Source organism: Sebastes fasciatus, chromosome 20 (genome assembly GCF_043250625.1).
Source record: "Sebastes fasciatus isolate fSebFas1 chromosome 20, fSebFas1.pri, whole genome shotgun sequence".
In the NCBI taxonomy this organism is placed as follows: domain Eukaryota; kingdom Metazoa; phylum Chordata; class Actinopteri; order Perciformes; family Sebastidae; genus Sebastes; species Sebastes fasciatus.
In genome coordinates, this window is record NC_133814.1 from 7,177,128 (window position 1) to 7,193,545 (window position 16,418).

At 40.2% G+C, this 16,418-nt stretch overlaps 1 protein-coding gene across 5 annotated transcripts in view; it reads right to left on the reverse strand.

The window, feature by feature from the left end:
- The window catches only part of abcc3 (ATP-binding cassette, sub-family C (CFTR/MRP), member 3), a 65,693-nt gene that overhangs the window by 43,069 nt on the left and 6,206 nt on the right, over positions 1-16,418 (reverse strand). For all 5 annotated transcript variants that reach the window (XR_012591976.1, XR_012591977.1, XM_074620640.1 and 2 more), the window contains exons 2-4: positions 5,222-5,398; positions 3,251-3,364; positions 1,904-2,041 (exon numbers count right to left, since the gene is read on the reverse strand). Coding sequence is in view for 3 of the 5 variants with exons in the window: in XM_074620640.1 (XP_074476741.1) it covers positions 1,904-2,041; positions 3,251-3,364; positions 5,222-5,398 (429 nt within the window). In the remaining 2 variants the exon portion in view is untranslated. The remainder of the gene's footprint in view (positions 1-1,903; positions 2,042-3,250; positions 3,365-5,221; positions 5,399-16,418) is intronic.

Here is a 16,418-nt window from a genome sequence, read left to right on the forward strand (position 1 = left end):
TTCTTCACAGACGTCTAGATCAGTTGAATTATGAATAGAGGCGTCACCTTTGACGTTGCAACTTTTTCAGAATCATATTTGTTCATGGGCTCATTTTCTGGATCAACGTGATTACAGCAGCCCATTTCTGCAGCAGCCTGGGCTGACCTCAACACATGGCTGCTTGGTTAACCGCCTGCTCCAGGCTCTGACACGTCCGTCTGTCTGCTGCATGACTGTCTGGGGTTGATTTTTTATCACTAAAGCAGCTACAAAAAGTTATCAGGAAGACTTCTAAATATGAATTGCCATTTATCTTCAAGGCTTTTTTTTTGGTTTGAGGCTTTTGGCATAAACAAAGAAATGTTTTTGCAGGAAAATGCCAAATATCATCCATCATGCATCACAAAAGGACTGCAAGCGAATCTGTGACAGCAGTTGCCACACCTTTTTGCACTCTGACACACACCTGCAGGCTGGGTAGGTGTGGTCTGCTAGGAACGGATATAAAAGAAGTTCCGCCCACACATGCACAACATATGATTTGATGAACAAAGATGTTACAGTAAGCTGTAGTTTTAGCCTTTCTGTGCTGTGATGTCATAATGACTTGCATTTCTCATACATTTGTCTGGTCTTGTAGATATTTATTACATGCTCTACCACGTTGAGGCCACCCAAGCAATTGATGGTGGCTTTAGCCATAAATCAGATTATCCTCCACACCGATATAAATATGTTAATCGGAGTACAGTAAGCAGCATTACTCTGATTATTAATCCTAATCCAATTGTTATGTGCATGTTAACACAGCCACGAATATTTTCACAAGGCAGACTAGCAAGTACAGTATGTTAATTGGAGCACAGATCAAAGTCAAAATGTCCTGCCAAGATGTAACAAATAATGGCGCAAAAACTTAAACCTGCATTGTGTAAGTTGTTACAGCAGATGTGTTATCAAACAGTTGCCTATTTACCCATCCAGCAGAACTGGAGCAACATTAGCAGTCTTTTGGAGCACATTTGAACACATCATGACGACGTTAAAATTTACCTTCACCGATACTCACACGATTATGATGCATTCAGGCTCTATTGAATAGAGCCTGAATGCATCATAATGTAAATCAATAGCATCTTTCGTGTTGAAATCGGCAGGTTGAAAGTTAGTTAACCTTACCTGTTAGCAGCCAGTAATCAGCACAGTCCTGCACGGAGCGGACAGCTAATGTTAACTAGCTCTCGTTCTGCCGATTTCAACATGGATTAGTTGTTTGCAATGTAGCATTATCAGGGAAAAAATATGGTTTCGTCCCCTGGAGGCGTCGATAGGGAGTTTACTGCATCCCAAACAGTTAGTCTCGAGCCTTGACAGTACTGTAGAAGAAAGAGTACCGTCACGTTTTCAGAATCTTTCTCAATACCTCGGATATGGATATCGTATGATCAATTTGTGTTATGGGGCTGCTCCTGATATATATTTTACATTTCCTTCTTTGTTCTTTCATGTTGCCTGCCGTTGTGCATCTGTTCTCCAGCCTTACATTATACACCTGTCCTGTACGGTTTGTTTGCTGTTTGCTGTGTGCTGCAGCTCTGTTGGCGAGCTGTGCAGCACTAGAGGTGAGATAAGTCTGCTGGGAACAACAGGCCTACTATTCCCCCTCTGCTTAGTGGTGCCCTGGGCTGACCCCTTCAAAACATCCACTCACTGTAAGCTCCAAACCAACTCCTGAGACAACACGGAGGTGGGAAGAGGAGGAGACTGAAATAGTTTTAAAGGTCCAGAACACGGAGGAGGATAGAAAGAAAAACAAGAGCAAAGATAACGTGAAGTACAAGTAGGTGAGGAGACAAGAAAATTGGGGAGATGACAGGGCACCAGGCATGTTAAAGGCATTTGATATACGGCGTGTTCTCACCTGGCTGGAGGCCTGCAGGATCTTGGAGCGGAAAGGCACGATGGCACACAGCACGGACAGGAACCAGAAGATGAAGAGGACCCCCGAGGACTGAACCCCTCGTAACCTCTCAAACTGAATCAGAAACGTGGCCAGCAGCTGAGAGAGGAGGGAGGGGGGGGGATGTCACACAGAGAGAGGAAAAAGGAATGAGTGGCCAGAGGGAGAGGCTACGGACAAGCTCTCCTCAAGTGTACTGCTCTAACTGAAGGTTTTCATCCTTGCTACTGCTGAACAGCCAGTGTAAATGTGCCCTCATCAAACCAGTTGAGCCTCTGGTTTGGTGTACAGTACAACGAATTTCTTAGAAAAATAAACATATGAATGCATACGACTGCTTCTTTCTGGCTGAACAAGTTGCATTTGCTATGAACTCCTGGAAAAGGCCAAGAAAAATAATCGAGTTAGCAGCTGTGGTGCTCAGATAAGATTTGCTTTAACTAAGTTTGAAAAAGCAACAACTCTCTAATGGTGTGATTTGTAGAACGTTCCTGACAGACGCAGACTGAGGAGGCAAACCGCTTTTTGAAATACTGGAACAGTGCAGCATGGGTGATATGGTACACTTCAAAATAAAAGTCTGCAAGCTATCTAGTTGAAATATACTGTGAGCTTAAGTTGGACCACAGACCAAAAAAATTAACAAATTATTTGAAAAAAATAACCAATAGATAAATTAATGACAAATGAATCATTAGATGCAGCCGCGGCTTAGCTCAACAGCTAATTTGCACCCATAGTGGCTTGAATATACACCGATCAGCCATAACATTAAGACCACTGACAGGTGAAGTGAATAACATGGACTATCTCGTTACAATGGCACCTGGCAGTGGGTGGGATATATTAGACAGCAAGTGAACATTTTGAACTTTGAACTTTGTGTTGGAGGCAGAAAAAATGGGCAAGCGTAAGGATGTGAGCGACTTTGACACGGGCCAAATTGTGATGGCTAGACGACTGGGTCAGAGCATCTCAGAAACTGCAGCTCTTGTGGGATGTTCCCGGTCTGCAGTGGTCAGGACCTACCAAAAGTGGTCCAAGGAAGGAAAACCGGTGAACCGGCGACCGTTTATATGCAAACTACATATGCAAATTATATGTTTGTATAGTTTCTTTGTGCCAATGTAGTTTCCAAGCCACTCTGTTACTGTTCAACATGTTAACCGTAAACAAGGTTTCTGAACCAAAGACAGTTGACAGAGAGGGCATAAAGAGCTATTGAGATTATCAAAACAGAACCACACATCCTCTTATTCTCAGCATTTAAAATCTCGTGCAATTGTTTTTGGATGGCCATATCCTCACCATGGTCATGCCGAGAACCAGCGGGGTGACAAAGTAGATGGGCGGCTTGGTGAGCTCATGGAGTGTGTAGAAGAGATCTGTCCAACACACAATCCATAACAACAAGCCAAACACCTGAGAGCACACAGAGAGAGGAAGGTGAATAACAGACATTAAATACTACAAAAACAGAGGGAAGTAAGTTAGATGATTAACCGGCTTGTAACCTAATCTAAACATCGGAGGGTGGGGGTTGTGTTTCTGGCTAGCCCTGTGCTCATTGTTCAGAAGTTAGTCAAAACCATTTGCATTTACAGGAAAATGTATATCAAATTCCGATAAGAAGTCAGAATATTTATCCTAGGTGTTTGTTCTAACTTTTGTACATCTTTTGTCAAATGTGTAATTACCAAAAAAATTAAGTTTTATTTATTTTCCTGTAGTGATAGTGCCCCCTACATTAGTGTTCTCCAGGTGATTCAGACTGACAATGACTATGGTGACATGTAGGGCTGTGTATTGACAAGAATCAGAAGAAGCGACAAGAAGCAATACGATACGTATCACGATACAGGGGTCACATTTCAATATATTGCAATACTGTAAGCAAGGCGATATACTGCGATTTTTTTAATCTAATTTTAGGAAAACCTGTCATAGTATAAAGAACACGCCACCATATGCATACAATCTGAGTAAAACAAGGTTACCTTCTCATGCAATCAGAATCTGCATTTGCATTTATCCCAGTCCCTGTAACATCGACATCACAGCACTAGGGGTGTAAGAGTATATGTTTTGTGATACTGTATCGATTCTCAAAAACACTGTATTGATTTTATACCGTTATGTAAAAAAAAATTAGTTTATATAGTTTACATGCAAAGATGAACTCTCACTCAATTCTTGCAAGTAGCCAAGCACATAGTAGGGGTGTAAGAAAATATCGAAAATATTGAGTATCGCGATATTACGTTTTGTGATAATGTATTGATGTGTTTTCTCAAAAACACTGCATCTATTTTACTCTGATTTTATGCATATGATGGTGTGTTCTTTATACTATAAGTTTTTCAGTTTCCTTGATTTAAAAAAATTGCAAAATATATCGCCTAGCTTACAGTACCACAATATATTGAATCGTAACCCCCGTATCATGATGTGTATCGTATCGCCAGATTCTTGCCAATACACAGCCCTACATAGCACTACTTTTTATGCAATCTGAGCCACTGTCTGCCACAAATATTTGCATGTAAACAAATAATTAAAAATTGATCGTTTTTGAGAATCGATACAGTATCACAAAACACAATATAGCAATGCTCAAGTGTATCGATATTTTCTTACACACCTAATTACATGCACTATTACACGCAATATTTAGTTTTTTCCATTATTCCGAAAGAGACAATAATCCCTCTAAGTTGTTTACATGGCTATCGAAAATGAATTTTCCACTAATATTCCCGTTTACATGCAGCAGTGCATTCTACGATTACGGTAAAACGCACCCATGACGGAGTTGCAGTATTTGCGCATATCCAAAAACCTGTTGATATTAAAGTGTCGGCTAGTTGGTTTGTGTACAACGCACAGAGCTGACCGTAAACCCCAATTGAGACGCATATTCCGAATGCGCTGTATTCGTGTCCAAAGAATGCTCCCAAAACCTGAATAATATCGGCATATCTCACATGTCTCAATCAGAAAATGCTCCATTTGGAATAAGGCCTAATTCAGAATATCCAAACGGCATATGGTGTTTACATGACCTGTATCAAATTCAGTCATATTCGGAATAATAGTGGAATATTAGTGTGCATGTAAATGTAGTCAATAGGGCTGACCCGAATGTTTCGAAGCTTCAGCCGTTGCCATAGTAATCGACCGTCAAATCAGTATTCGAATGCTTGCAGATGTATCAGTCTAACCTTGCTTTTGGAGTACACTGTGATAAAATACACAACAACGAAGTCCCATGGATCTCACCGTTTTGAATCGGTTCATGATGGACATCATGATGTAGCCTCTGTTGTTCTTCTTGAGATAGAAGAGGTAGATGGGGCACGCGGCCCAAAGGTAGATGCACGGCAGCCATGACAGGACGGTGAGCTGAAAACACTCTGGCAGGTCCGGCCGATCTGTGTGGAACGTCTGATTGGCTACCTGCAGAGACACACACACAACGGGGATCAGCGCTTTAGCTCACGGCCCTGCGTCACTTATCAAACAACCCCAAACTGTGCTATCTGAACCTTCCTGCTGAGTCACAGACACACAGTAAACAGGGCACACATGAATCACCACAACTCCATCTGACCAGATGTTTTCCCTGAAGGGAAATCTGTTAACACTTTGGCAATATTTACCCATCTCTATGGTCAGGGGGCGGGAAAAATAATGGGAAATCCAGTTCCTGACGTGACAGATCATAAAAACTTTAAACCCCAAGATTACCAGATTTATAAGTAACCTCGAAGAAGCAGGTCAGAGCTTCAGCAGCCTGACAACATTCATCAAACCCTAGAATATTTACTAACCAGGAATGTAAGTCTGTTTTTTGAAAACTAAAATCAGATTCAAAGGTTGCAGCACTGGCCTGTTTGGACAAAACATCATAAATGTAGACACAAACGTAAAATTCCATTTAACTTTTTAGTAGGGCTGTCAAAGTCAATGCGATAACAACACGTTATTGCGAATTCGTTTGAACACCACTAATTTCTTTAACACATTAACGCTATTTTTAAGTTGTACCGGGTTCAGTTTTAAAGCTAGAGTGAAGACACTGATATCTTATGAAACTATAAAACCTAAGGAATCCATTGGTATCAACCATGACATACTAGCTAGTCATGAAGGCGGCTAAACAACGCTCCAAACTAACGCTAAATTTTGGCAAGGAAAAACTGTCATAGCCATTTTCAAAGGGGTCCCTTGACCTCTGACCTCAAGATATGTGAATGAATGATATGGTTCTATGGGTACCCACGAGTCTCCCCTTTACAGACATGCCCACTTTATCATAATCACATGCAGTTTGGGGCAAGTCATAGTCAAGTCAGCACACTGACACACTGACAGCTGTTGTTGCCTGTTGGGCTGCAGTTTGTTATGATTTGAGCACATTTTTTTATGCTAAATGCAGTACCAATGGACAATATTTTTAATTGTTTTGTGATTTTAATTGATTTCCAGTAATAAATATATACATACATTTGCATAAAGCAAGAATATCTGTCCACTCCCATGTTGATAAGAGTATTAAATATTTGACAAATCTCCCTTTAAGGTACATTTTGAACAGATAAAAAAATGTGCGATTAATCACTATTAACTATGGGCAATCATGTGATTGATCGCAAACAGCCCTAATTTTCTTAAATGTATTTTTTGAGCACCACAAATAAAATTCCATTCACCTCAATTGTATTGAGGTGACAGCAGAAATCTCAGTGACAGCTATCTTAAAACATGGACAAATAAAACCAAAATGATGCAGAGTAGCCGACATGTCAACCTGGGGAGCTAATGTGATAAAAATGTATGCTTTTCTGTGGAGTTAACATGCGTTTACATAGAAACAATGGGCGCTGCGGGTGTTTTGACACGCATCATACACCGTCGGTTACAAGGCCTTGACACGCGTAGTACATGCGTCCCATAGAGAATGAATGGGGGCAAACTGTCTTCAGTAGGTCGCCGCTGCCACTGGACCAAACAAAGCTGAAGTTATTGAGCAAGTTAGCGTTACTGGAGCTCAGTTAAACAACACTATTTAAAGCAACAGCAAGAAGTGTCATCAAGAATACTGTAGGTGTGTGTGTGAATTGCCCAGGGGAAACACAAACTCGTGCGTGCCCTAACTTGAGCACTTTAATCAATTTAGGTCACTTCTGTTGCTTTTACGCTCTTGAGAATAGAAACAAAAGCATGCAGGGAGCTGACAACATGCTCACAGGTTCATAAAGGTTAAGAGAGTTCTGTAAGACGAGCTCTACGTGTGATGAGCTGTTACTGTTAAAATTTTTCCACGACATTGTGTGAAAACAGTGTGATTCTCTTATCTTGCTGCTCAGGAACAATGACTGAGTGATCCAGAGGACATCCGGGGGAGAAAGGTAAAGTAAACATGTATCATAGTGAGATGCGGCCCTGACGCAGCGCTTATCGTGCTCCCCTGGACGAACACCAGGTCCAGGGCCCACCCACAGATGGAACCAAGATAAACACAGCTGCTGGCCTCCAACTCTCCTCACCCATCTGCATGAAGCATGCGTGCATGGCTAAGTGTGTGCGAAAGCGTTGCGGTGGTGAGGAAGTAACGGGTTATCGCTCGTGCTGGTGTGTGTGTGTGTGTGTGTGTGTGTGTGTGTGGAGAGCAGCTGTGAAATGTTTCTGTTTCAGAAGTTCTGTCCATTCTGGCTCATGAGCTCTAAACACACAGCGGGTTTCATCACTCTTCCTGACAGGAAATATTTAACTGACCATGAGAAAAAAAATTCTGTTATTTTTGTTTTTGACCCAAATTTGTGAATTTCACGTCTTTTAAAAACCTTCTAGAGATTTTCCCCATGTGTCGTACACCCAGAACACCACAAAAATGCACTCTAGCTCTTATAATGACTCAATAGGAAATTTAATAAACATTTAGATAAGGCCTAAACATTTTGTTGTTCTATTGGATTTTTCCATTTTAGCAAATGTCTATGCTTCCAAATGGTACACAAGGAGCAAATAATTAGAAGTGGGGTTGTATGAGGTACTTCTCCATAGTCAGTGTTTTACCTACAGTAGATGACGGTAAGCACGCCCCCAGTTTGGAGAAGCAGACAGGAGTACCACCACGGGAGCAAAGCAAATATACTGCTGTGGACGGGGGCAGCAAAATGTATTATAGCCACCTACAATTCTACAATTCTACAATTTTCATTTAGACGCTTTTGTCCAAAGCGACGTACATCTGAGAGTTCGTAAGACACAAGCAAGGACCTAGATAGGAGGGAACAACATTAGAGTAAGTGCCAACAACAGCTTCAAGTCCGATCGGACACAGGCAGTGCACAGAGGCAATGCACAGGGTGTATAGAAGCAGATTCTTTTTTTTTGTCATCATCATCATCATCATTAACAACATCAACAATGTCATTATAATAATAATAATATCATCATCATCATCATCATCATCATCATGAATATCAGAACACCGGTCGACCGCTGCCTCGACCAGCAACTCCCGTGTACTGCGAGGTAAAATTACAGTTGTTTTTTTTCAATGGAGTCTGGTTGCTTTGGCGAGAGCGTAGATAACAGCTTCAGTTCCCCGGGAGAAACATAGACTGTATAGCCGTCTCACGGCAAGGTAAACTAGCAAAAAATATTCTAAATATAGGCTAACATACACTTAGCTACACTGATATTGATTTTTTTTAGGTGAGCCTTGGTGATATTGATGGTGATGATATTGAGGATGTTGCTGATGTTGATTAGGATATCCATGATGATGATGATGATATTAATGACATTGTTGATGTTGTTAACGATGATGTTCCCTGTGCCAGTCATCTCACTAACTGTTAAAAAGGCTGAATGCATGTAATACATGCATGGGAACTACAGATGATGACGGGAATGTGAAGGGAAGTGATGTGATACAGTGATATGTGGACAGACAGAATAAAAGGACAAGTAAAATAAGTAACAACATTGTTTTGTTTTCTATGACATTAAACGGATGTGAATTTAATAGTGTGAGCTTGACACACTGAAAATGTAAAGAAATGCATACAGAAAAAACAAAAACATGCACATGCTGCTGAATTTAAGATGTTGATTATCAAATGTCAAAATGCGAGCGTTGAATATCAACATTTTCTAAATGTTCACACAAAAGAAGCGTATTCAGCTGGTTTGGGTGGAGCTGAGCAATGTAAATAAATGTTACTAATAATATAAAATATGAGTAGCTCTCAGCCACTTTCATTTTGTCAAAGGAGCTCTCAGAGGAAAGAAGGTTGGAGACCCCTGTTATAGGCTATGTCCTCCATTCAAACATTTGTCCTTCCCTCATGCCAACCTGAGCAGCAAGACAGCCGCCAACAGCACATTATGTGTGTTATTGTGTTCATACTGTATGTACCACACATTCACACATCCCTATCTCACTCTGCGTGGTAACTGTAATGAAAAGTAAATGTCAAATTTAAAAGCATTCTGATATCTCCACTGCACACCAGGGAAAAGGCAGTGAGCAAATACCATGTTTAATAACCGACCATACCAGACACGGAGATTTTCTTTGCTCACACGCACATCACATTAATTCTTATCGTGGCGACAAAGGCACTTAATGTACATAAGACATGGTTTAATTTGTTTCAGCTACAGAGGCTCACCTTTCAAATGGAACATTCATGTGTGCATGTGAGCGTATAAGACAATGGGGAACATTTTAAACGTCTGTCAGCGGATATTAATACTTGTGTTCTTCTGAAAGTGAAAGAAGGAGATTGTTTTCATGGGTGAAAGGAGAAAATACAGGATATGATTTTCTAAGCTCTTTGGTTGCTATGAGAGAATGTGGTTCTTGCACAAGCACTCGTTTTTTTTTTTAATATTTCATCTGATACAGAGGCTGCTTTCAACATTATCACTTATCAAGGCTGTAGCCTAAACATGTTTAAGCTTGATACAATCTGAAACTGAAGATTTTGTAACTGCACAGAAGAGCTTGTGGAGCCTTGAAAAAGTTAAATATCAATATTAATTCACACGCCAATTGATAATGAAATATATAAAACCTTCATTAATTAATTAATTGATAAAATAAATTGTAAAAGTGTATAAAGGTCATTCCCATGCTCTATTATGTCTCATAAGTTGTTGCAGCAATTTTCAGCTTGATACCATTTGTTACGCAGATTTTGTAACTGTGCCACTGTGCTAAATTTAACCATTGTTTTTACCACTCGAAAATAAATACAAAAGATTATCCAAGGAGGGATTATTGATAATCCCTCCTTGGATAATCTTTATTGATAATCCCTCTAAAATACCACATTAAGACACCAAGACCTTGAGGAACACCATAGAAAAAGCCATGCTTTGATTTGGTATCAACAACTTTTGACATTTAGATATTTCTGCAAGAACTGTATTTTTCAGTGATTGGATGGCGAGCACTTCTGTTATGTAAACTGCTCAGAAACCCCCCTATTGTCAATCTAGCTAGAGAAAGCTATCCATCCTCTGAATGCTCTAGGTCTCTAGTTCTTGGTTGTAAACTTTCATGAGGCTATGATTATCCTAGAGGTCACCACAGGTCATTTTATACAGTGAGGTCAAATCACTACAATGAAATGTCTCCTATGGGGACTAACATCATCATACATGAATACAGTTGGGCTCATTGGATCCACAAGAGTCTCGGCTTTACAGTGATACCCAATTTATGTAATTCAAGACTGTTTAGGGACCCCAGTATGCAGAAATATTCAAAATACATCAGTTTTAGAATAGGTGAAAATAACACATTTATGCTGCATTCAAAAAACGTCATGATTTCTGCCCCAAACTGCATGTGATTATCATAAAGTGGGTATGTCTGTAAAGGGGAGACTCGTGGGTACCCATAGAACCCATTTTCATTCACATATCTTGAGGTCAGAGGTCAAGGGACCCCTTTTGAAAAATGGCCATGACAGTTTTTCCTCACCAAAATTTACAACAACAGCTGTCAGTGTGTCAGTGTGCTGACTTCACTATGACTTGTCCCAAACTGCATGTGATTATTAACAGGATATGATTTGTAAGCTCTTTGGTTGCTATGAAAAAATGTGGTTCTTGCATAAACTCACTCCCTTTTAGAGTATTTCACCTGATATAGAGGCTGTTTTCTACATTAGCGCTTATCAAAGCTGCGGCCTAAACATGTTTAAGCTTACAAATGTAATCTGAAACTGAAGATTTTGTAAATGCACGTAAGAGCTTGTGGAGCTACCATCATCAATTGCCATCGTTTCACAACAAAACAGACTTTTACTGATGATTATCATGAAAAAGAAGAGAAAAGCTGCAGCTCTTACTAAACGCAGAATGGCTGACTTTCAGGCAGTTATCACTACACTTGAAACCTGAAACTTCAACAAAAGGTGAAATGAAAAGGGTGAGGCGCTTTGTGATAAGAGCCATCCAGCAGAGAGACCTGGACGGGAAGATTACTTCAGTCGGTCGGGTTAAGACCTTACAATGAAAGAACAGGGAGTCTGAAACGAATCAACTAGAAGATGAAGCAGAGAGCGCTACTAACCTACAGGTGTGGCATTTCACGTCCCTTGGGAGCTTCATCACTCGATGGGATTTGTTGCATAGCACCTAGTTATTATCAGAGGATGTTTCAGAGCCACAGGGATCTATTTCTACCACATGACTTCATAAACACACTCTGGAATCATGTCGCATGCAATCAGCAATTGTTTTTAGATTAAGCTCGACTGAGCAATACTGAATAAGCAACGATCAAAGAGCAAACTTTCTCATTTTACAACTAAACAGTACACTACAAGATGTGTCTGAAAACATTTGAGGCGAGAAATAGTCATTACAGTAACAGAATATTGATTCATATTTGATCAGCGCTGCCTAGTTTGACCGTTTTTGCGAGTGATTGACAGCTGCCTCCGTTGAATGAACAGCCAATAGGAACGCGCTCTCTCTCTCTGAAATGTCCTGTGATTGGCCAAAGTCTCCCGTCACGGGCTAGATTTCTTAAAGCGTGAAAACAGGGCCATGGGGAGGTGCAGAAGTCTAGTTTTCTCTCAGAACACTTGAAATTACAATATGCTGAAAGGTTATTATGGATTTTTTTTGCCCAATGATGCCAAAAATATTCTGCCTACTGCCACTTTTAAAGGGTACTACAGCAATTTAGTGTTGCAATAAACAATACACCGGATTCTACAATCAAACTATAAAGCAAGGAGTCTGTGTGTCTGTCTGTCTGTGTGTGTGTCCTTCGCATATCTCAAGAACCATTCATCCAATCTACTTCACATGCTCGAGAACAATAGCGTCCCGTCATCCCGGGGATGATAGAAAATTTCCCTGATGATGCTCCATTGTGAACAACAAATCTGTGTTGAAATCGGCAGGAGGAAAGCTAGTTAATGTTAGCTGTTAGCAGCCGATGAGCAGCACAGTCCTGCTAGGGTAAATAACAGAGCTAACAGCTAACATATAGAGGTTGCATTGAGCTACATTATGATGCGTTCGATTAATCTGTAGCAGCTCCTGCAGTGTAATTTAGTCAGTTACAGTCAATCAACACAGTTCTAAAGTAGTGCAGGTGGTGTGGGGGTTACAGACTTGGGTAATTTCCAGTGTATTTAGATTTGAGAAAATAAAAATTGCAGCAGGCTGTCCATCTGTTCTCTGTTACTGAAAAGCTGTCGAGTGAAGGCCGATGACAGTAAAAACAGCAGGAAGACAGGAACTGCTGCTGTTCGCTTACACTCCAGCATGGAAAACATTAGCAATGTTGCTCATGGATCTGAGTTCTTCATAGTTCACTGGACACTACCGGATTCCTTGAATGCTGATTATATGACAGACATTCTTATTTGTAGTAGACAAGCGGTTATGATTCACGGGGAATTTGCAGTCTTACTTGGAAATGAAAACCATTACAGAACACACAGGAAGTGAGTCAGACTGGAAGGATAGTAAATCACAAACCAGCCTGTAGTAGGATATGGATGAAAGAACTAGTTTGGACGCCTTGAAAGAACTTATTATATAAATCTAAGTTACACTTTTGAAAAATAAATTGCCATTTTGTAGTTCACATAGCACTTTTTTAAAGCAACATTTAGTCACAAGGCTTCTCATTCTGAGGTGCAAATGAGTCCACTTCAAAGTTCTCAATTCCTGATTTTTTTTTTTTTTGCTGGGTTAGCAGTCTTTCAGTTCAGGAAATAGACACTACATGTGGGGATTTTCTGTGACATGTTACAAGCATGCCGGTGCAGCTGGGAGGGGCCCATTAGTACTAGTGTTGCCAGATTGTGTTGTTTTCATTCTGGGCTACTTTTTATTTAATTGGACAGATAAAAACTGTCTTTCTTTCTTAATGATTTGGCGACTTTTAAGTGACAAATTTAGTGATTTTTTATGGGCTGACCTTAACTCTTCTGTGTCACCAGTATTTCTCAATGAATGTGCTCGTGCGTGGTTGTAACTCTCTTGACTGACTGTGCCCAGTGACAATGTTGCCAGACTGGACAGACAAAAAGTAGACCAATTAAAGCCTAGAGCACACCCAATGGTCATAATGGTAGCCGAAAAAAATTACCAAGCATAGTTAGTGTATAATTTCTAAATGAAATAAATAGGGTTATACTAAACATTAAAGCTTTTCACACAGAGTTAGGCCTTTATATACCGGGGGCGTGACGAATACAACACAAAATTGCCAAATACTCGCTAATTATACGTTTAGGGTTTTTATTGTGAAAGGTAAGAATGGTAGGAGTGGATCTGGCCTGTGCTGCCTTTGTCAACGTTGAAAGGAGTAATAAAGTTTGCTGTCTTGGTTCAGACTTTTTTTTTAATTTTCGTTTGGCATTTAACTCCCTAAAAACCTTCTTTGGCATGATTGACACTGGCCTGTGCTCAAGGTTTACCAGATAACAGCCAGCAGTTTTATTTTTGTAGTTTGGCTAACTCACAAAAATAATTTTCGTACAGCTTATGAAATCTAACAAGAAGCCTGCTAACATATTTGATTCTGCACATGTTTTTTGGGGGGACAATTGGGCCCAGGGAGGATGTATTGACAAGACATTTCATATTCTAAAGGAGTCATTGTCACAGTGGTGAACTCTGGCTCAAATCCTGCAAGGGTTTTTATTCAATTATCTAAAGGAAAATGTAATTAAGTTCTGGAAGTTGGTTTTAATGGGACTCAATTACATTTAGAAATACAATCAGGGCTGGACAGCAAGGGTTGCCAGGTTGCCATTGGCATTTGGCCTGGTTGCCATCAATGACAACCACTTTTTAACATATAAGAATTAAGGACAGCAAACAGCAAAATGTGCACCCCAAAATAAACACATTTTTAATATTTCTTCCATTACTGATATTTAAATGTTGCTGTTACAGTCATGCATCTGTTTTAGAGACAATGGCGAAGCAAATGAAGTTGTTTGACGGTGGGGTGAAAAATTTGACTAACCCGTCAACATCACAAAGGAATGTGCAAATTCACCTGACAAAGTACCAGAAGAACCTGAACGAAAAACAAAAAAGAAATTTGTGTAGTCTTGGGAGGCGAAGTATCCCGGCATCTTTGAGCTGGAATTATACTTCAAAGCATGTACAACATACACATGACATGTATGCATGTCATGTTTTCATTATTAAGCTGAACGTATAACTACATAGTATCTTAATTACTCAAAATGTAAGGTGACTAAAAATGGCAACCATATTTTCAGTTTTGGCAATCAAAAGCTGATGCCTGGTTGCCAGCCTGGCAACCACTTTTAAAAGCTACGGTACGTTCACACCAAGTGCTAAGCGAACTACAGAGACCGGACCAAACTCTGTGTATAAATGTACAGTATGTGTATAAACCACAGACTGTCTGTGGTATAAACAGCAACGTCGCTGCCATATTTATGCTGAAATTACATTATGTTGAGTGTTGATGGAGTAGTTACTATGTTAGCATAGCCTTGTACTGATCAATACGAACTCCATTCAGAAAACAAGCATTTTGAAAGTTGTTTGCTTGTCGTCTTGCGGACAGACTTGACAAAGTATGAATTCAGACTTTTTAAAAATCGGCATTATGTATTTTTTTCAGCATCCTCTTGATCCGTTTATTGCAGTTAAATCACAGCACAAGCTGTTTATTTATGGTTCATACCGCAATGTAGCGACATGTGGCTGATACAGTCAGTGCAATGGCACTGTATGTGAATACAGCTCAACGCCGGGTGATGTTATTAACGCAGACACGACACTGTTTTGTTTTCTGACATATCTGGGACTTCCACAACATGTACAAAGTACACGTCCTGCGCAAATGAAGACACTGATCTCCAATAGTTAAGGTTAGGCATTGACCTCGGACGGTCAGGGTTAGGATAGGTCGTCGGGCAGCGAGTCTCACAAGAGTTTTTGCATGTTTTTGCAACTTTGGGGTTACCTTCTAGACACGACCCAAAATTAGGGAGCAAAGAGGAAGAAAGTAGAAAACAAAATGCCTTATTTCCTACTAAACTACATTACGCAGTCATCATCAATACTATTGTTTCCCTACAGTCAGATTGTTCATTGACAGTGTGGAAAGGCTGAGCTCTTACATCTCTGCACAGGACTATCTTAATTAGAGTGAAGGGTAACACACCTTAATAAATGCACGCCAACAGCATTGAACTTTCCCACCAAATGTTCCTAGTCATCATGACTGACTTCTTCAATAACAACATCTTCCTCTTTATCAGTTTCAGCCTCCGCCTCACCCTACAGCACCCAACCCCTAACTCACAAAGACATAAACTATTCCAGACTTATGCAACACCATATAGTTTAAACGGTCTGTTAGCATTCGAGGCAAACTCTGCTCCTCCTGTTTGACTGCGCTTTCCATCAACACAACTGTAATCGAAGCTGCTGCTGACAGATTGAGTTGTTGGTATTTACTGTCGCTGATAAATGGCTTTTTGATCAGCCTGTTTCACGTGCGTACTACATACCACACATTCAGTCTGCTTCTGCTACGCCTACAGTTATATTACAACAGTTACAGTTACTCATGGTGTGCTATGCTGTTTACAAGTCAAGAATGAACTTATTGTATTTTGGACTTACATCATGACTTGTCAGACAGGGAGTACAGCTCATGTAATACAGTATGCAAATCATTTCCCACATTACTATCACTCCTCAGGCTACACATCCAGCCATATATTCCCAAATTTGCATGTATCCATGCCACAGTCTACTGTTGTGTCTCTAATGAGTGATACATTAACCCTTCGTGTACAACAAATGCACCTGCAATGCCAGTACATACAATCTTTTACAACCTTTAATTCCAAAAATAATACACATATTTACTATCTACACTTGATGACGGGGCTGCAGGACATTTTAGCATGATTACAGTCTGGATTTTCAC